The 22,945-nt window shown below is 42.4% G+C and overlaps 1 protein-coding gene across 6 annotated transcripts in view; it reads right to left on the reverse strand.

The window, feature by feature from the left end:
* cspg4 (chondroitin sulfate proteoglycan 4) overlaps positions 1-22,945 on the reverse strand; it is a 130,344-nt gene that overhangs the window by 40,545 nt on the left and 66,854 nt on the right. For all 6 annotated transcript variants that reach the window (XR_015525905.1, XR_015525904.1, XR_015525906.1 and 3 more), the window contains 2 exons: positions 14,148-14,311; positions 4,917-8,465 (listed from right to left, as the gene is read on the reverse strand). Coding sequence is in view for 3 of the 6 variants with exons in the window: in XM_087311343.1 (XP_087167469.1) it covers positions 4,917-8,465; positions 14,148-14,311 (3,713 nt within the window). In the remaining 3 variants the exon portion in view is untranslated. The remainder of the gene's footprint in view (positions 1-4,916; positions 8,466-14,147; positions 14,312-22,945) is intronic.

Genomic DNA, 22,945 nt, shown 5'->3' on the forward strand with positions numbered 1-22,945 from the left:
GGGAACTATCAGTCTTTTAGGGAGGGGTTATCAGTGCTTTTGGGCAGAGCTATCAGTCCTTTAGGGCGGGGCTAAAAGTCCTTTTAAGCGGAGCTGTTAGTCCTTTCGGGCAGGGCTATCAGTGCTTTTGGGGCAGGACTATCAGTGCTTTAGGGCGGGACTATCAGTCATTTTGGGGGCGTGGCTATCAGTGCTTTTTCATTCCAGTAGATTATGCTGTACCCTTGTTTCCGCACTTCCGGTGTCAGGTCTGTAGACGGACTAAAATCCAGTTTAGATGGAGCATTAGGCACACTAATTGTATTTTAGTGATCCGACTGACTCTTGATATTGATACAAGTGTACTTAGTTGTAAAGGGCGTTAACTTCCATCTAGGACAACAAGTAGTTGCACGACTAACCAAGATAGGGTACCCGAAATTTGTTTGAAAGTAATGTTATTCTAAATTGAGTGTATATGGGAAACCATGGGCTTGGCTAAATCAAAATTATTATAGAGTAACATTTATAATAATGGCCCTAACCTCTGATTGGAAACGATATTGTCTTTACTCAAGGGTGTACATCTAAGGAGAACTAATCAAAAATACTTTAGAATGAGCAAGCATGGCATTGAGCAAGACTGACAAGAGTGTGACTGTGAGGGACGCCATCGACCGGGCGATCTCTCTGAGCGATATGACCACTCGAAAGAACAAATATAATAGTTACGAGTGAAGACAAAAAAATTCAAACATTTATCTAAATTATATATTGATATAATCTTCCTAATGTTTTATGATTGGAGTCAGATAAAACGAAAGATAAATATATTAATATTCTCATATTCAAATTGGAGTCAGATATGAGGTAAATTTGAAGTAAATTAACATTGTGCAGTGGAGAGAACGAACAGGCAATGAACCTTCATCCACCAGTCGACACCTCCATTGGACCAACTGGGTGGACCTTACATCGGTATTAGAAAAGTAAGAAAAGTACATTATTGCCTGATAAATTATAAATTGTTATATAAGCTACATGTTGCAATTTGTAAATGGTTTTCGGGGGAAAATAAGACCAAAATATTGTATTGTTTCCTGCAGTTTAAAACAAAATCAGCTACCCACTGTATTTGTTTGCCTTTTTGCTTTGAAATCAGACCTAGAAAAATTAAAATGATATAAATATTAGTATTTATCAGCCTACATATCAACTATCATTCTCCGAATACAAAGATTATCAACCAAACAATTACATATCAGTATACCCTTAATGAAATCATTGATAAACTAAACTAACATAAACAAAAGTACTTGCTTGATCCTTGAGAGAGAAAAAAAAAACCTCATTGGTTACTGTAGAAGCTCAAGAATAGACCTCAGTGGCTTTTTCCTATCAAACATGTTTGCTTGAGCTTCTGTAACCAAATGTAAAACACTGTAAACATTGTTCAGTAATCAGTGGATTAAACAGCTGGATGTATTCTGTGGTCTCCTTATAAGTTTTGGGTGACTAGACTTTCAAAGTAGGGACAGAAATCCCTCAGATTTCATTCAAAAAACTCTTCATTTATGTTCTGAAGATGAGTGAAAGTCTTATGTGGTTGAAACAATATGCTAAATGTTCATGTTTGAGTGAACTAACCCTTTAAATGTGCCGCAGCTTATCTCGACAAGCCATATTTGAATGTTTAAAATTGAAAACAACTTTTGGGAGCTTTAAATTAAACGAGAGAGAGCGAACACAATGGGAACAATACGAGGATGAGTAAAAGTACTTTCCTCTTTGGCTGAACTGTCCCTTTAAGTCGTACAGCAACATTAACACTGTTTAGAAATGAATAAAAATGTTTTGATATATTAAATTGCTCTGAATGCTACATTGGAGAGATGATATCACGAATGAGATTTATGCCAAACCCTCTATTTAGCTTGTGATGAATCTCCAAACTACTTAAAGGAAAAAGTAGCGCGAGTATAAATCAATGTCAGGCGCTCACAAATGTCCTAATGAATCTGAGCAGAGGCTGTTTCCTCGATGGCAACACTTGGGTAATTACTGAAAGTACACTCAGTGGAGCGTCAACGGTGTGTATGGCATATCTAGAGCCACTGCAGAGACTCAACGAAAACCTGAACAATTTTCTTTTGTCTAAAGAAGCTAAACTAAATGCAAAGCAGCTCCTGGATAGATTTATGAGCCCGGCATTCAGGGATTTTGGGAGCAGCGCTCTTGCGGATCCGGAGCCTTTCTGCAACTCTAATGCAGCAGATGTTGAACACAAATTATCATTAAGCACTGCTGGAAGTCTTTGAAAACTGATGTTGATATTTCTGTGATGTGAGCTGAAATGTATCTCTACTGAAAGATGTACAATATTCAGTTCTATGCAAAATTGGACAAACATTAAAAGAACTGGCTTTCAGTTTTTGGAAAACAACTTATGGCTAGACATGAAATGAGAGTCGTGGCCTCATTCCCAAAACACAAGAAGAACAAATTGTCTTTTAAAACATTTGTAAACATTTGTGTGTGCATGCAAATAGCAAACAAGTAGCATTTTTCGTGGTACAAATTGATCAAATTTAATTAATGAGCTTAAAGAAAGTATTTTTCATTGTCACAAATCACTAGAGAAAGCTAAACAAATGATTTAGCCGGTAGTTAGCTCTCTGTAACTTTAACATGGTTGCCCACTGAAGCTAAGCAGAGCTGTGCCTGGTCAGTAGCTGGATGGAAGACCACATGGGAAAGCTAGGATGCAGCCGGAAGTGGTGTTAAGGCTGATTTATACTTCTGCGTCAAATGCACGCGTATGCTACGGTGTTGACGCATAGCACTACGCCGTGGCCGTCGGCGTAGCTAACGTGCACCTCTCAATAAATGTAACTACACGCCGCAACGACGCGATTGGCCGGCTTGGTAGCGCTGACGAGTCTGGGCGGGACCGAGAGATGCGCGAATGGTGCGACCCCGATGGAGCGATTGTTTACAAGTGTGGAGTCCTGTGAAGGAGCTCCGGATGGAAGGTTTTGTTTTGTGTTTACCTCATAGTTAAAGTTGTTGCACGTCCGCCGGTTCCTGCCTCAAAATGAGCGAGTTTGAGCCACTTGTACATTCAGGAAGGGTTCAGGAAAAGCAAAACTGCAGCGAAGAAACTCGACACAGAGGAACATTTACACCTCACTGCCAACTAGTGTTTCGGAAGTGTTAATGCAGACCAACAGAGACAGCGCGCAGAAGTGTAAATGCACAGCTACGTGCGTTGCATGCGCCGTGGGTTACGCCAGTCACTTGAAGCAGAAGTATAAACCAGGCTTTAGTGAGTCCAGCAGGGGACACTCAACCTGTGATCTGTGTGGGTCCTAATGCCCCAGTATAGTGACGGGGACTCTATACTGTTCAGTGAGCACCGTCTTTTGGATAAGACGTTAAACACTCAGGTCCTGACTCTCTGTGGTTATTAAAAATCTCAAAATGTCCTTCGAAAAAGTGTAGGGGTTTAACCTCGGTGTCCTGGCCAAATTTGCCCACTGGCCTCTGTCCATCATGTCCTCCTAACCATCCCCATATCCTAATTGGCTCCTCTCAGCCAATCAGCTGGTGTGTGTTTTGAGGTCTTGCGCAATATGGCTGCCATCCTGTCATCTGGGTGGATGCTGCACACTGGTGGTGGATGAGGAGATCCCCCCTGTGACAAGGGGGCGGAGCCAAGAGTTGTGGGAACGAAACGGGGCCGGCCGCAAATCCCACGGAAGGAGCTCTGGACTATAAGAGGAAGAAAAATGGCAGAGGAGGACGAGAGAGGACTGGGCCCGGACGCATTTACTTTTACTTTCAGTTTGACAGCAGTCTCTGTGAGGAGCTGCTGTCTGTTTGTGGGTAACAGATGGCTTGGTGGAATGATTTGATCGCACGCTTAAATCCATGATCCATAAATTCATACACAAGGATGCCAAAAATTGGGATAAATGGAATGGTCCCCAAGCCCCCACAGGGTTTTCCTCCTTCAACATCTCTACGGCAGACAGCCCCGGGAGGTGCTGGATGTCGCTAGGTAGGCTTGGGAGGACGAGCCTTCGCATAGTAAAAGCGTTCGGTCCTGGTCCTCTCTCATCCTCCTCCTTCATCGTTCCTCCTTATATAGTCCAGAACTCCTTCTGTATGATTCAAGGTTGGTGTGCATCACAGGTTATCATCTGTGGCAGGCCTTGTTTCGTTCCCATGGCTTTTGGCCCTGCCCTCTCACTCCCCACTCCCCCAAAATTGTAAAAGCACTTTGAGTGTCCAGAAAAGCACTATATAAATGTAAGAAATTATTATTATTATTAGAATTATTATTTAGATGTTCAGCCTCAACTTGCAATTTTACGTTTCAACCACAGGTGGCAGAAAAGAGATAACACTTCTGTAGTGCATCTTCAAGAACAAACTATTTACATGAGGTAATCAGCTATTCAAATCTGAATTGTTTTTGAAATCAGAAAACAATTGTTTGCCCACAAAATAAAATAAATCAATACTAATTTAAAGCAATTTAATGGGTGATATTATGATTTTTACAAGTTATATTAGTAACTAGTGTCCCCATAATATGTCGCCTCAAAATAGCTCAAGGTTAATTTATTATGCCATGCTGCAAATGCTCTTAAAATTGATGTAAAAACCATTTTTGTATATATCTCTTTAAATGCAAATAAGTATCTGTATGTGGTAGCTTTACAGCTCATGCCTCTGGTACTTAACAACAAAAAGTGCTATAAAAAACTCCTCATATCTGGTTTTATATTGGTTTTTATGTCATATTTTGTGTTCAACAGAAGAAAGAAACTCAAACCGGTTTTGAACAAGTGAAGGGGTGAGTAAATGTTGACAGAATTTTTATTTTTTTGGTCAACTATCCCTTTAAATATAGTTAGGAAAGGTGTTCTTACCTTCAGGTGTGTTTGGTCAATAACAGAGTGCTCCCCTTCATAAGCGATGATCACTTTGGTTGATGAAATCATCGATTCTGATGGGTAGCCTTTCTTGAATATCTTAATCCTGAAAGTTCCTCCTGTGGACAGGCCATTAGCTTGCACATTGAAGGTAAAGGAATCTTTCAAGCTAACGCTCTGGTCACTGTGTTCATAAGAGACCACACCTTTAGTCAGGTCTTCCTGTGTAAATGATGAAGATTCAATTCCACTGACTATGATCTGACCATCACTGGGAGGAGAAATCACATCATAAATGATCTCATCTGCACTTCTGATGTCCATATTGGTTTCTGCACTTAGTAGACTGGTGTTCAATGTCTTGGTGCTGCCGTGGTCCATGACCATCATGTTATTGTTGGTTATGTGTAGATAAGGATCACCTGCTTGCACTTGCAGGACAGCTGTGGTCTTGTGTAAACCATCAGATACTTGAAGTTGGAATCGCTCGCGATCTGCCCCATGGTGGACAAACAAAACCTTCTTATCCCTCAAGTCAGCCTGGCTGAAACGGTATATAGGCTGTGTTGGGTCTGCAGAAGAGACAATGTTTCCTGAAAGAATTCCCACTCTCACATAAACCAGCTGGGTATCATTAAAGTCAGAGTCATCGTCTTTGAAAAGAATGTCATCAGTGGTCAATAAGCGCTGATCATTTCTGACAACGTTAAATGGTTTTTGTATTACCCTTTGAGGCACGTGGTCATTCCTGGACTGTATTGCAATGTTAAACACTCCAGTAAGTAATGCATGACTCTCATCTTGTCCACCATTGCCACCTCTTGAATCAAATGCCAGGAAAGTAAACTGGTCATGCTTTGTTTTCGTTCCATCATGTTTGTAAATCAGCCTGTTCAAAGAAAGATCCTCATTGCTAAAGACCCGAACTGCACCTTCGAACCTTTGCACACCGGGTGGAGAATCTCTGATAAGACGACCATGCTTGGGATCTTGTTTAATTCTGTACACAAAGTCTGTTGAGGTGGAGGTTTGAAGCCAGAGATATTCCTTATTTATGATGTTTTCATTTCCTTCAAGCACAACAAGTTTTTCGTTGGTTAGGACAGGTGCATTAGAATCAGCCTTGATTTTGATTGGAAAGGTGTATTCTCTGGAGTACTGATCTTCTGCAAACACTTTGAACTGGAACTGATCCTCAAAGTCAACTGCCCTGCGCACACGAGGACTGTAGCTAATGAAACCATCCAAAATGTCTTGTTGAGTGAAGGTATCACCATCAGATAACTCTTTATCAAGCATTAACAAGACTCCCCGTACTGGACGTTTCAAAATTGCATACTGGACTGTTCTTGAATCACTACGGCCTACCTTCACAAAAGCTTGCAATTGATCGGGCTTAATGACTTGTTGCTGTCCCCCATTAACTTCCAACGGAGCCATTTTTGATATTCCTACAAGAGCAGGCATGATCTGAATTGTAAATGTGTTGTCTGAAAGAACAACCTGTCCAAGCTGTGCATTGAAGTGAATTACCTCGGACTCCATGCTGTTGTGATTGGCTGTGAAGTTGGGAATGTATTTCAATCGGTTCTGCTCTAGATCAGACTGATGAAATTGCATGACTCTTTTTGCAAGGCCACTGTCTGAGATCAACTGCAGTTCTCCAAACTGAAGTGGCTGAGTGATATCATAAACAACATCTCCTGTTTTTGGCGTAGCGGAAATGGCCAAATTCTGTATTCCAATAGGGGCACTGCTATCCTGATTGACCACAAGGCCGGTATTTGTGACCAGAGTCATCTGGGGCTGGGTGATGAGCAACTTAAATGTGCTTGATTGGCTAACCAAATCTCCATTCGAGACCTGCAGGGTAAGTCCTGTCACTTCTCCTCCCTTGTGGACATAGTAAATGTTTCCCTCTTTCAGCTGTCTACAGGTAAACTTTCGAAGACCAAATCCTGGAAGCTGAGCAGTCTCCAGATATCCGACAGGAGTAGGGTTTGACAAGACTGTGACCTCGATGTCATCACATCGATTATCTGAGTCTGTGATTTTAATAAGGTTTGGGCTCAATCGTGTGCGCCCATTGGCAGTGACTGAAATGTCACCTGCACTGAACTGAGGGATGTCATTGACAGGGATGATCTCTACAGGGAGCACAAATTGTCGAGCAACGCTCAAGCACTCAGGGAGATTTGTACCATGTGCAATCACCTCCAGCCTCATTTCATCTCCATACTTCTCATTGCCATGATGGGAATACTTGATTTTCTTATTGACAACATCTAGAAGGGTAAACTTTTTGCCATCTCTTGAGTTCGTACTAAGCACTCCATACCAGGGGTCACTTAGCAGAGTAAAGATGATCTGAGAATGACGAACACCTGCAGCATTTAGGTCAAATGTTGGGTTGAGGTTTACTATATCAACAAAAGCTTCTCCTCCTTCAGGAACCAGAAGAGGAGTGATGTCCAAGAGCTTGGACACATTGCGGAACATCTCTGGAAAGTCTTCTGTTGGGAAACAATGCCTTTCGTCAGTATTTAAATCAATGTATGAGATCCTTACTGGAGGCGTAGGTGTAGGCTCCAAATCATCATCATAAGATGAGTAATCATACTCCCCTTCACATTTCACATGAATGTCTTTAGTTATCAGAGCATCCTGGAGGCTTCTTCCTTTCTGATTCACCTTGATCTCTCCTAAACATCCGATGAAGGACTCTGTTGTGATCTCCTCCTCAACACGAATCAGATAATCATCTTGAAACACATCCTTCATCTTCTTCTGAATACCTCCTAGGTACAGATTCCCCACTAGATCCAGTTGTCCTTCAGTCTCATTAAGACGAAGTGAAACCGGTTGACTATCCACAGCTATCAGGAATTCGTTGCTTTCAATCTGAACTTTTACTCTGTGCCACTGATCATCGTCGATTTTTACTTCCACATTGTCCAGCATATACTTCCCATCTCCCAGATCAATAATGCCTTTTAGGAAACCTCCCACCATTCCTATTGCAATGAAGTCTGTTCGGTGTCCTGGATGGAAGAGCAACAGTGCATCCTCAATGGTTGTCTTGATTAACATCTCCAGGCTACGGGCTCCAACGTTAGGTCTTGTCCATGTAGGGAAAGAGATGAACGAGTCTGGGCTTATGAAGCTTACAGAGTCTCCATCTCCAGCCTCAAATTCACTGCTGCATGTCTCTTTGGTGTCATAGCAGACTGTATTGGCTAAGGACAGAATATCAAAGTCATGAGACTCAAACATAACGTCGCTCATGCAGCCGCGCAGGGAGGGAACAGCCGTGCTCAGGTACTCAACTTCCAGATCTCTCACTCCTCCAAGAAACACTCCCTGGTCAATGTTCAGGTCCTCATCTGCATTCTCCAATTGGATGAAGGTTGTGTACAGGTTGTCCACAGCCATAGTGAGTTTGCCGTCTTTCAGAAGGAGAGACACATGGTGGTCAAGAAGGTTACTGAGTTGGAGACCCATAGAGGAGGCCAGAACCTTTTCTCCAGATCCCATGTCAATCCTAGCCTGTATATAAAGACACAAATGAACACACATTAAGCAGCAGAAATGTCTGTTAAAAATAAAAGATAAAACAGACAGTTTATTGGAAAAATGTTTTGAGAAAAAGTTGGAATTATAATATTAGGGTGTTTTCAGTTGAGTTTTTCACAATTAGGTATACAGTATTACGAAATGTGAATAAACAAGTAAAATATTTGGTACTTTCGAACAATGCAATAGAATGATGACAAACATTACATTTGAATTATGTTGAGGTTTTAATTTCCTCAATTACACTGTCAAAAAAACAAAGCTGCATTAAATGTAGCATTGCAACAATAATCTTTTCACAAATTTAACTAAGATTAAACATACCATCATTTTCGCAAAAGAAAGAAACACAGAAAAAATAAAGCAACAACTGAAGTATGGCTCCATTTCATCCACCAAGAAATTTTAAGCACAGTTTTATTTTCAAGTTAATTGTCAGCTGCTATGATACTTTATGGCTTAAATTTCAGTTGTTGTTACTTGAAAAATGATAATTTATAAAATAACAGTGATAGATAATTAAATTATAAAACAATTGATAACTGTAATGCACTATTGTAGTATGTGATCTTGTAAGACGATGCTTTGCCGCTTCAGACCATTGAAGGTTGCCAGCAGGCATCTTACCACATTAATATTAGGTTAGATTTAGGTTGTGATGTTGGGTGAACAAAATTCAACTTCTAAGGATAACGGTATTTTGATGTCCAATAACGATGTCAAATGACGCTGATATTTGTTTGATTTTAGGTTGTGTTGGTAAGTGACCAAAATCCAACGTCGAATTGATGTCAAATACTGACATTTATTCATCAGGTCTGGCAACCAAAATCCAACATCTGATGGACGTCATAGTGAAGCCTCCTGACATCAACCCAATTTTAATTCACCCAAAATGCAACGTCCCCAGACGTTGGGGTACAACGTCAATCTGACGTCATGTTTACGCCCTGTGCATGCCGAGTTCTCTTTTTACTAACTTTACTGCAGCTATTTTGTAAAAAACATTTTTCAAATAACAGTAGAAATCCAAACCTTTAAGAATTCTGCAATGATCTGAATCTGTTATCAAGCTCTTTGCAAAAGTAGCTAATTATTATAATTAATATTGGAAAAGCTACATTGTTTCATAAGCACAGTAAGATGACTTACTGTCAATCTAATAAAAAAAATTAACTATGCTAATAGCTGAGCTACCAGTGTTGCCAACTTAGTGACTTTGTCTCTATATTTAGCCACTTTTCAGACCTCTTTGGCAACAAATTTTCAAAAAAGCGACAAGCGACTTTTTTGTGTGTTACTGGAGATTTTTATAGACTCTCATGTATCCATACTGTACCGTCCCTACTCTTCTCAACGAGCTGCAGGTGATGTCGTCCGCCCCTCCCCCACCTCAGAGCCCTGACAGGAGGCCCAGTCCACATACAGCAGTCTCTCCCACCTGCAGTCTGAGAGCAGATTACTCCTCTGTTTACCGACGGCAAATGAATTAGCACCCTGAGTGTGAGGTATTTTCCATTGTGCAGTCAAACTGATCTGCTTCTCCTTTTTTATAACAATTTAATTTGACCGTTTATTCTTTTCTTGCTCACAATCACAGATACTTTCGTTCAGTTTCGAAACTAGTCTATATTGATATACTGTATTCAAACAGCAATGAATTTGGTTAAACTGACAAACAGAAACGGTAGAACGCAATTACGTCAGCAATATGCAAATGACATACGATGTAATCTAGCAACATTTAGCCACTTTTCTGGCAGATCTTAGCACCTTATTATTGAAAATAGTTGGCAACACTGCCAAAATCCAACGTCGAGCAAACATCTTAAACCAGTGGTCACCAAACTTGTTCCTGGAGGTCCGGTGTCCTGCAGATTTTAGCTCCAACCCTAATCAAACACACCTGAACAAGCTAATCAAGGTCTTACTAGGTATACTTAAATTATCCAGGCATGTTGAGGCAAGTTGGAGCTAAACCCTGCAGGGACACCGGCCCTCCAGGGCCGAGATTGGTGAGCCCTGTCTTAAACCAATGTCATATTGACGTCAAAAACTGACATTTTTTCGTCAGGTATGGCAACCAAAATCCGACGTCTGATTGACATCATAGTGGTAACATCAACACAACTTATATAACGTAAATTAGACGATGATATTTGGTTGTTTTCAGGTTTCATTGGAAAGTGACGTCTGGATAATGATATCAAACTGATGATGGGTTCTGACATCAACCCGATTTTCATTTTCACCCAATATGCAACGTTTCTTGACGTTCAATCTGACGTCATGTTGACATCCTGCGCCTGCTGAGTTCACTTTTTACTATCTTTATCACTGCTAATTTGTAAATAACATTCTTCAAGTAATAACAGTTGAAATTCAAGCCTTAAACAATTCTGCAATGATTTATAATGTATCTGTTATCAAGCTACTTGCTGAAAAAAGTAGCTAACTGCAAAAGCTACATTGTTTCATGAGCACAGTAAGCTGAGCTACCGTCAACCTATTAAAAAATTTAACTACGCTAATAGCTGAGCTACTTCTAGCCACTCCCTTACATTGGTTATGCAGTTGCTAAGATGTTCTGGTTTGTTTGTGGTAAAAGCTGCACATCTTTCCCAGAGATCGGTTGCGGCTAGAAGGGCATCTGCTGCGTAAAAACTTGCTGGATAAGTTGGCAGTTCATTCCGCTGTGGCGACCTTAGATTAATAAAGGGACTAAGCCGACAAGAAAATGAATGAATGAATGAATAGCTGCACATCATAGGTTTATCCTTGCGTGGAAATTGGGGTTTGGGGTTTTGTTGCTCCGCAAGCACCCCTAGTAAATCTTTATTTCACTTCTGATCCTCTGGCACATTAATCATGTTTAGGCATTTAAGCAAAAACACAAGACAAAAGTACTGATCAGGAATATGATTTTTCACAGTCCATTATACAAGCATCCAATTGTGAAATTCTGCCGCAGACTTTGTTGGACCAGTCTATTTGAGACAACCTAAACGGAAAATATCACAGATCTCATTTCAGATCCGCAGCCTCCAAAAAATGAAAAAAGTAAATCTAAGTGAATTGGATGCGTCCGTAGAAATGCGTTTTTAATGACAAATCCTGCCACCGATGAGATAGTCTTGGTAGCGCTTCACACCGTAGTGTAATGCAGGCAGTTCGAGAGCCTGTGTTTATCTGTGCGGAGCGGGAGCCGTTTTCTGGGAAGGCTGTAGATGAAGAAGAAATATCTCAGAGCAAAACCAGTAACTCATTCTAGCCGTGGACGCTTTTTCCATGCGCTGAGCTGAAAAACTGTGACGATCCAGTCGCAGTGGAGCTGGAAGCGAATGTGAGTCATCCCTTTCACCACAAAAGCAAACGGCTGCCTCTCAAAAACTCACTAGAGATTTTCTCAGTGTGTGGCTCATTCTGGGAGCCTGAAGTCTTGAAGGGCCATGAGAAAATAATGGAGCTTGTATTTATTTGTGTAGTCAGTCTGGGGTTTAATCTACAGTACAAAGCAGATATTTTGACAAACGGCACCCGGTGCTTTCTGATTCTGCCAAATCTGATTTCAGTCTTTAGTGCATAAGTAGCAGTTTCAAAAGGCTCCTTAACCCAAAGCAATTTTACACTTAAAAAAAGAGTTCAGAGGATTACAACAACTAGAAGTCATCTAATGTTAATGAGGTGATTTGAAGGGACTTTGAGAGGCTGTTTTCAACTGGTCATTTCATATGTATTTTTTGCTGATTGTATAGCTATTTGATATGATAAGAAGGGTCTGGCTGCAAATGCAAGCTGAGCTGCATGCAATGCTTTTAATGCGCACAACTAGTCCCGCCCCTAACCCTACCCCTTACAGTGACGTCCAGGGCCAGATTAACCAATGGGCATTATGGGCACAGGTCCAGAGGCCCGTGCGCACTTGGTGCCCCTGCAAGTGCCGATTTTGGAGTGTCTATTTAGGCTTTAGTGCACCTATTTGGTGCAAATAGTGCACCTTGTTGAAATAAGCTAGTTGAGTGATTCCCGCCCATCACCGTTTGATTGACAACACAACTAAAGAGAGCAACAAATAGCAGTGTGAGTGGCGTAGCTTGTAAATCACATGAAAACATGTTTTGACGCAATCGATCAGGAACCCGGTTCAATCCAGCGTCTGATGAACACACTCTTCTTTTTCCCCACTACATATCAGATTTTGCCTACTCTTCATCACGAGGAAGACAAGTAGGAATCATTAATAAGTGTGTGCATTATGGAGGACTCAGATTTATAGAACTGGATTGTTGAGGTGTTATATCCAAATCATATGCATTATAAGTTGGTAGAAGTTATACATTAAAATACCCTTAAATATACATATTTTAGTTCTGTGTTAGTGATCTTAAACAAGATCTTATTATAATCCATTCATTTCACTAGTTGTATTAGTATTTTTTTCAAAGTATGCTACAAATGCTTAAACAATAAGTTAAATCTTTGTAGACTAGAAATCTATGTACTGTATATCATTTATTTAAAAAATGCAGGCAATATATTATAGATTAATTTAATTTAAAAATATTTTATTAATCTTATTTTTTAATTCAACTATAGGGGTGCGGCCAGGTAGGACATTACCGGGAGTGTCCCATATTTCAGACCCATCTCCCACCCTTCTCCCGTAGTGTTCTGTTTCCCGAAAACTCCCGGAATTCCACCATTTTCGTTCTTAAATGCCATTTAAACAGTAAGACGTATTAGTGTAAACTGGGCCTAAGTGTGATTTTTCGAGAGCGGGTTTGCGATGGGGGCGGGGCAGAGAATCAGTGATGCTGGCTCAGCATCATGTTGTCTATATGGCCATCAGTCTATCGTCGCAACCCTAATATCAAGCAGTGTGGATCAGTACATATCAAGCTTATATATCATGCATGATGACAAGCCAACCAGCTACTCTCATGGACGCGCACGAGAAAGACGTTAATATGCACAGAAAGATATACAGCGCCCTCTGTTGGATTTAAGAGACATGGCACATACTAGAAAAGGTGCCTCAGTAATGTTTTTAAAAAAAATGTACACTGCGCCCTATAGTGAATTAGCCATATACAAAACTGCATGAAAACGTACATAATTCTCAGTTCTCAAAAAATGTAGTCCTGGGTACATATTCCTAATCAGCCTGGGTTGAAAAATATAGCGTTTCGTTTGTTTAGGTTTGAAAGTAGATTATATACAAATGAATGTAAACCCTTTACAGTTTTGAATGATGTCTTGCGCATATCTGTACGACAAAACTAAGCTTCACTTAGCCTATAATGAAAGTAATGACAGTGAAAGTAAAGTGATGATGTTTTACTGGAACATAAGTGAAGCACAAAGCCTCCATGCATTTAACATAAAAAAGATATATAGCTTACTTTTCTGTAAATAATAGCAAGAATTAAATAAAGTTTGGCATATTTGACACTTTAGTTGATGTAACCTTGATAAATTTGCATATATTGCTGGATCTAAAGATTTTAGAACTTATATCCATTATAGCTAAAATGCATTTATGCAGCCAAATCGAAACGTTTTCACAAATCAGACAGCTATCAGATAAGAGAAAATGTATGAAGTGAGCTCTTAAGTGATTACAATTTCACGATTTGAACCTCAAAAGTCTCTCACCTGTAATCTGCCATTGCTGAGCTCCAGAGAAAGGTAATCTTTGTGTCCCGCTGCCAGCAGGAGCAGGCCGCTGCGTCTGCCAGTTTTAAATTGGAGCGACACTTGAAAACTTGACAGGTCTTGAACGGCATCTATGCGACAGTAGCTGTCCCCGAAATAGGATGCTGCAAACACAGAGCAGAGAAAGTTTTCTCATTAGAAATGTTTTAACGATGACGTGCGCCATTAACGTCTGAAAGATGCACAGCAGATGGAAGTTTGAATGTAAAACTTTTTTTTTTTCCAGCTGTCTTGTCAGCTGTTGTGCAGAAAAAGACACTGTTCTGGAGAGTTCCAGCTTTGGCCCCCTCGAGAATGTTTATATAACCAGGATTCCAGGAGCTTAGTGTAGTAATGGACGGCTGTATGCTAATGTATCCACCTGCCTCAGACGGCAAAATCGATTTAGTTTTTTTCTTTATTGCTTTTACTTTATTAAATCATACACACATCACTCCTGGGCCGTATATCAAGGAGATCCCCAAAGTTTCCAGGAGCCAAATCAACAGCGTCTCTCTGCCCTGGTAACATTATACACCCAGACTCTTTTGAAACCCAACAGTGGAATTCTGGGAAGCATCCAGAAAGGGAAGATTCTCACAGGAACTATGGTCAACATCTTGGTAGAGGGTCAGGAGTCAATTTATGACTCATGTAATTCCATTATCCCATCATCTACAGGACGACTTCTCAAATTTTGTTGAAAATCAGGGTTCGTGCAACTTTTCCAAAGTCCGTTTTTCTAAAGGCATATTCAAACTTGTTCGACCACTTCTGGAAAGATACATATTTACATACACAAATGTAACTAAATGGACTAGTTATTTGGTTTTTAAGGAAAGTTATGTCAAAGTATGTTGTTATTTTTCTTCTTCTTTTTTTTAAAGAGTAAGATATAAATTTTAATACATTACTTATATAATAATAATAATAATAATAATAATATATTACTTTTTTCCTAAAATGGACGTCAGGCACGTGCACACATAGGGCTCAACCTGTGCAGTGCACATGCCCTTTTTAGTCTTAGATAGAAAGTGCCCTTCCAAAATGATCTGAAGTGCCCCAGCGAAAACTAACTATCCCCCCCATCCACTCTTCGCGACACTAACATCCCCCCCCAATCCCAGACCCCACCCCACGTTCTCTAGTGCTCGCGCCGTATAACTCCCACCCCCCCAACCCACCCCCCCGGTCTTCAGTTCGCGCGTTCCCTCTCCCCCCTCTCTTCAAAATTTTCATCCTGCACATGCCCCTTTGACAATCTCTGCACGGGGCTGATGGACGTCGACGGTTTCAGGTTTTCAGCTTTCTTCAAAACATCATCATTTTTGTGTTCAACATAAGAAAGAAACTTATAAAGTTCATTCAATCATTCATCAAGTACATTTACATTTATGGGGTGGCGACGCAGTAGCGCAGTAGGTAGTGCTGTCGCCTCACAGCAAGGTCGCTGGTTCGAAGCTTGGCTCAGTTGGCGTTTCTGTGTGGAGTTTGCATGCTCTCCCTGCCTTCGCGTGGGTTTCCTCCGGGTGCTCCGGTTTCCCCCACAGTCCAAAGACATGCGGTACTGGTGAATTGGGTAGGCTAAATTGCCCATAGTGTGTGTGTGTGTGTGTTTCCCAGAGATGGGTTGCGGCTGGAAGGGCATCAGCTGCGTAAAAAAAATGTGCTGGATAAGTTGTCGGTTCATTCCGCTGTGGCAACCCCGGATTAATAAAGGAACTGAGCCGACAAGAAAATGAATGAATAAATTTATGAGGTGAACTATCCCTTTAACAGCAGATAATCACTTTAATGTATTCTTCTCTTAAAGCTATCATATGACTTCTCAAAACTTGGCATGCAGTAATCTGGACTACATTTGTGGCTCTTTTCCATCTGTTTTGAAACTTTGCATTAAAGAGTAATTGCATGGAAATATATTACTATAATATCCTAAGTTCATTGTTCCACAAAAGAATGCCTAATGAGTTCAGAATGACACGAGAGAGAGTAAATAATGACAGATTGTTGTGTAAAAGTCTTTCTTTTGCAAACTATGTAGCATCTGAAACCATTTAGCGAAATGTACAATCATTAGCTAATGGCTAACTCTTAAAGAAGACCTATTATGCAAAAATCACTTTTATGAGGGGTTTAAACACAGTTGTGTGGTAAAATTCTGTGAATATAACCAGCGTCTAATGGTAAAAATGTATTAATTATTTATTTTTATAATCACATTTGCTAAAAGCAGTCTGCAGAAACACTTTGATTGACTTTCTCTGTTTGTAGGTTTTATCAGATGGGGGAAACTCCGCCCACTAGTGATGATCTCTTCCTAATTAGCATAAGACATTAGACTTGTTTTTGAATCTGCAACTATGCTGACACAATTATATAACACAGGTTCATTCTGAAAACGTAGTCCCGTGGACGTTTCTGGAGACCACGAATTACGTAGCCGAAGGTACGTATGGCTGCATTTAATTTTTTAAGCAAATGGTACGGGGTGGTATGGCGCCGTTCCTTTTGGCGCTTACCGGCTGACCGCTTACTTCCGTGTGGAGGGCTTTCCCGCCGCAATCAGTTTGTCCAGCTAGCTCGTCGTGTACGTGGGCGGACTTGAGATGCAGAGAGGAGTTGACCACGATGACGATGACAACCGAGTTCGAGTCCAGGGTGGAGCGGTTCCAGAAATCAGGTAAGACAAAAACAGAATCCAAAAAATAAAACTAACGAGTGAACAACAGGGTGAGGATGTGGTAAAAATCAGACGAGGACTTTTCTTTTTCTGGACGGCTTTTGTAAACCGTCGGTTGAGTTTAGAGTAAGCAGGTGGGCGTGTCAATCTGTAAAATTGGTTGGGTTTAGCAATGGAGGAGGGTGGGTTGGTCTATTGGGCGGTCGCCCATTCATTAATTCAGTCATTCAGTCAGTCGACATTGGATTCACGCGAGAACAGCGCGGGCGCGAATGGCACTTGCAAGAGGCTTTAGAGATGCGAAATAGCGCATTTGGAGGATTCGCGAAAACAAAAACTGCAAAAATACGAACCTCCCGGGACGTATTTCGCGGTCTCCAGAAACACAGGACTACGATTTCAGAATGAGCCTGGGTTGCATTTATAGCTCCGACTCTTCTGAAAAGAGTAGTCTCATTTGGATTTAAAGCGACAGTCAGCAACATGGCACAATTAGGATCAAAGCCTAAAAGGGTTGGATTCAAACAGTTATGAAACATTATCTGTGGTGTGTTTTGAGCTCAAACTTCACACACACACACACACACACACACACACACACACACACACACACACACACACACACACACACACACACACACACACACACACACACACACACACACACACACACACACTCTTGGGACATCAGAGACTTATTTTACATCTTTTAAAAAGATCCCCTTTAAGTCAGTGGCAATGAGCCCAGTTGTGTTTTCATTTCTATCTTTGTATTCATGCACAAAGGAAACATGACTTGAGAGAACACTTAATACTCAACATAAATAACAGTGAACTGGATGTGCAGCAAAAGCATCTATTTCATGAACAGAAACCATATACATTCAGTCAATGCACTCCAAAAAACAAACGCATAAATCTCAGCAAAGGAGCGCAATAGGAGCCAGAGTTGGTATATGATCTCTCATAGTCATATATAATGCTGAAAAGGTTATAACATTTAGATCTGAGCCACTGTCCGCACGGACCTGAGACCCACGGATAGCATATAAAACAGAGAAAACTGCATTTTAATGAAGCGTACATTTATCTAAAGCCTGCTATTCTGATTTGGTGTTCAACGACCTTTTGAAACACACTGGAGATAGAGAAGAGCCAGAGAGAGAATATATGGAATTAGCTGGGAATATTTCCCTTCAGCTTTACGACCATCAGATCTGTTTTTGCTGGAATATTCACAGCGCACTCGGGATGCAAAATGGGCAACTGGAGCACAAGGACTCTAAGGTTCAATCTGCCGTCAGTGCACACTGAGCATGCTCAGAAACAGACACAAGGGCCACAGTGAGCACAGCCAGTCGAATAAATCTGGAAGCCATTAAAACTCTTTGAGGGGATTCTAAATGGGACACATGTGTTGAAGACCCCCAACCATTGCGGCATTAAACGTACATTTAACCAATACTCTTCTTTATAGACCAGTCACGTCTCATTGCGTGCTAAAAACACAGGCGGCAGGTTTTTGTTTGTGAACGAGGGTCATTATATTGTTGGTGGGTTGATTATGAAACTCCATCAGTTTAAAGGGAATGGCACATCTGTCTTTACACACCAGTTACTTTACAGAGGGGAACTCTGTTTGAAAAGAAAACCCTGAGTGGAAAAATTGAAATCAGACAGAAACATGAAATCTCTGTGTGCCAAAGGGGAATTACAAGACCTAACTGACATTGGTGGAAAAGATAATTAGCCTAAACATCTATCTAACATTTATTAATGCACATTCTTATCATGCTAATCATTAAAATCAATAACTTGCTTGTTCATTTCCACCCCTTGACTTCCAAATTACCTTCGTTGTTTAATTGAAGGCCCACTTTAATGATCTAAACTAGGGCTGTGCAATTAATCGCAAATCCGATTTCGATTTCGATTATGGCTTCTAACGATTATGAAAAACCATCAATCGAGATAATCGATTATTGCATTATATACTAAAAGCGCGAAAGACCGCATGCTTATGTGTGTGTGCAACACGCGCACACGCATAAGCACGCGGTCAGCATTCGGTCTCATTCGCACACTGAGACGAGCAGAGGAGCGCAGACATTTAAAGTAATCTTAACGTGAGCGCTTTAATGGTCGAATATGTGTCAGAACGCGGTGATTAGTGATTATTCATATTAACCCTCATTCGCGTAATAAAAAAACGAGTTGAGAATCAAAAGACACGTGAAAGAGAAACAATTAAAGTGACAGTGCAAAATTCTGCCGCCTGTTTTATCATTAATCAAACGACGAGAAAATCCCTTACTGCTCTTGACTGAAGGATTTTTGTAGCTTAAGTGTTTTTCTTAGAGTGAAGATGCTTTTGTTTTATATTTTTATTCTATTGTATTTATTTCTCTTTCCTTTGCAGGGTGAAAAATAACTGTGCATATATATATATATATATATATATATATATATATATATATATATATATATATATATATATATATATATACACAGTTGAAGTCAGAATTATTAGCCCTCCAGAATATTAGCAACCCTTTTTCTCCAATTTCTGTTTAATGGAAAGAAGTTTTTCTTTAAACTTATTTCTGAACATACTAGTTTTGATATATCATTTCTAATTACTGATTTGTTTTATCTTTGCTATGATGACAGCACATAACATTTTACTAGATGTTTTTCAATATACAAGCATTCAAATTAAAGTGCAATTCAAAGGCTTAATTAGAGTAATTAGTAATTAGTAAGTCATTCTATAACAGTAGATTCTTCTGCAGACAATCAAAAAATATATTGCTTAAGGGGGCTAATAATATTGACCTTAAAATGGGTTTCAAAATATTTAAACCTGCTTTTATTCTAGCTAAAATAAAACAAATAAGACTTTCTCCAGAAGAAAAAAATATTAGAGGAAATACTGTTAAAATTCCTTGCTCTGTTTAACATAATTTGGGAAATAGTTATTTAAAAAAACAAAATTCTCAGGAGCGCTAATAATTTTGACTTCAACTGATAATCGTTTTGAATAATCGTGATTACAATTATGACCAAAATAATGGTAATTATGATTTTTTCCAAAATCGAGCAGCCCTAATCTAAACAACATCCAAAAGTCATTTTCTAATAAACATCCTCTTCTGTTCTGAAGTATATCAGATTATGTAAGTAATTTGTGTAGATGCATTTCAAATGGTTCATTAAAGATATGCCGTATTGCTTAGCATAAATGTACATATTATGATGGTAAATGTGACGTTCCACTTGATAACACTGTTCAGAACCACTTGTTCCCCTTCGGGGGGAACTTCAGCACTATAAGTGGATTTGATTTGTAAAATCCACGCATTGGGAGGTTCGGTTCAGAAGCTACTCGTCTGAAAGAGTATTGAACGGGCCAATTAAGAATGAATTGGCAGCGCAAGCCTGCGCAGGTGAGCGGCATAAGCAATCAACTGAGTATATAAGCTCACCTGGCGCCAGCAGACGCTATCCTTTTCGCTTCAGAGACTTTCTGATCGAGTCGATGAGGGTTCCTCCTGCTGTGACCAGCGATTCTGAGCGAACGAGAGCATTCTCCCGGTCCAGAGTGTGTACACGCAGTGGCAGACGGTCGAGCTGGGTTTCTCCCTTGCCTGGCGTTCTTTGGGTCCGGTCCTCCAGAGCGGTGCGTATAAAGTTGCAAACTTCACAGAAAGAGCAACACAGTCGTGCAGCACGTCCTTATCAGGACGGCGCTCCGACTGTGCGTTTCTGGATGCGGTGGTTTCCTGTCCTCGGATGATGGGCGCGGGCACTGCGTTACATGTCTGGGGGTCCAGCATGTTAATGCGCTGCTCGCGGGCAGTTCATGTCGTCATTGCGATGCCATGACTGTTGCGCAAGATCGCGGTTAGCCTTTGCAAAAGGGTGAACCACCCCAGTTGTCCCCTGCTCTGCAGCGGGCACTCGGGCAGATCTGAGGGTTTCAGCGAGAGATAATCCGTCGCCCACGGGCCCGCGGACCTCCCGCTCCTCTAAGCGCTCCATCCAAGCTTCGGGCGGGGGAAGCGATCCGTCTAACAGATGGTAGCCCTTACGCCCGATGACACCGGAGACCAGATGTCCACCGCGGCATCGGAGGGTGGGCTTTCATTGTCCGATGATGATCCAGACCCGCTCGCCCCCTTCGGGCTGGTGAGCGCTGTCACTACGGATCCTGAAACGGACATGTTAGCCGTGCTTTCCCGGGCTGCTTCGGCTGTGGGTTGGAGATGGTTTATCCCCCAGCTCCGCGGCCGGACCGACTAGAGGGGCGTTCCCTTCTTCCCGGAGGTGCACAGTAGGCTCACGCGGTCTTGTAAAGCACTTTTTTCTGCTCGTGCTGCGTGTTCCTCCACCCTAACCACTCTTGACGGTGAAACAGCCAGGGGGTATGTGGCGATTCCTCAGGTTGAGTGCGCGATGGCGGTAAATCCGCGCGGCGCCTCTTCTTGGCGGGATCCGCCTCGTCTCCCATCCAAAGCCTGTAAGTTATCTACCTCCCTCGGAGCTAGAGCTTACATAGCTGCGGGCCAGGCTGCTTCAGCCTTGCATGCGATAGCCACCTACTAGCGCTACCAAGCGCAGGCGCTGGCCGAGCTGCACGAGGGTGGGTCCAACCCAGGCTTACGAGCTTCGCACCGCCGCCGACTTAGCTCTTCGGACTACTGAGTCCGCTGCGTGTGCGTTGGGAAGGACGATGTCCACATTAGTGGTCCAGGAGCGCCACCCCTGGCTGATATGCGCAAAGTCGACAAAGTCCGCTTTCTTGACTTCCCCATATCCCCAGCCAGGTTCGGCGACACTGTCTGTGAATTCACCCAGGAATTCAAGGCGGTGAGAGAGCAGTTGGTGGGTGATGTCTTATCGGCGGTCCGTAGCCCGATCCGCCCGCCGTGCCATTCATACCTGCTCCTCGCCGAAGGCGCCCGCCTACGAGAGCTGCTCCGCCCCCGCACACGCCTCAGGCGAAGCGAGCGCGTCGGGCACCTCGGAAGCAGGCAGCCCCCCTGCCCAGAACGCCGCTAAGTCCGGCAACGGACCGCGAAGCGCCCCTGGGACAGGCCATCTGGAGAAGAGGGAACTTGCTCTTTCCCCGCTGGAGGGCGGGGCCCCATTTCCAACGGCACTTTTTACTGCCATGAAAACATTATGAAAGGGCACTTTTCACTTCCCCAGATGTGACAGCCCGAAATCTGCCAGTCTGGGACGCTATGCTTTCTAGCTTGCAGATTCGGTGCGTTTCGCCAGTGGCTCACGAGCGCTGGGAGGACGGTCTCCTTTCTCCCACCCCTCGAGCCTCCCCTCCGGAGCTCGGGTTTGGAGTGAGAGCAAATATCTCACCTCCAGCTTTTCCGTGGGACCCGCGAGCTTCCCGGATCAGCACACCCACTCCGCGCTGCCCCACTGCTGGTACGTCAGCGATTGTAGCGATGAGTCCATTAGCGAGAGCTCTGCCTGCCTGGTTAGCGCGGGCCAGCTCTTCGCGGTGGCTCATACGCACAATCAGACTCGGCTATGCGATTCAGTTCGCGAAACGGCCCCCCAAGTCACGGGTGTGTATTCACCAGGGTCAGCCCCCTGTCCGCCCCTGTCTTGCGAGAGGAGATTGCTGTCCTCCTGGCGAAGGATGCAATCGAGCCGCTCCCTCCAGCCGAGATGGAGAGCGGGTTTTACAGCCCACGCTTCATCGTGCCCAAAAGAGCGGTGGGTCACGGCCAATCCTAGATCTGCGCGTTTTGAACCGCTGCCTGCACAAGCTGCCGTTCAGAATGCTCACGCAGAAGCGCATCCTCCGGTGCGTTCGTCCTCTGGGTTGGTCTGCAGCATTAGACCTGATGGACGCGTATTTCCATGTCTCCACTCTTCCTCGCCACCGACAGTTTCTGCGGTTTGCGTTGAAGGTCGAGCTTGGCAATACAAAGCCCTCCCCTTCGGGCTCTCTCTGTCTCCGCGGGTCCTCACCAAGCCCGCGGAGGGTGCCTCAGCGCCCCTTCGGCTCGCGGGCATCTGCATACTCAATTTCTTTACGACTGGCTGA

Source organism: Danio rerio, chromosome 25 (genome assembly GCF_052040795.2).
Source record: "Danio rerio strain M-AB ecotype USA chromosome 25, GRCz13ab, whole genome shotgun sequence".
NCBI classification, from domain to species: Eukaryota; Metazoa; Chordata; class Actinopteri; order Cypriniformes; family Danionidae; genus Danio; species Danio rerio.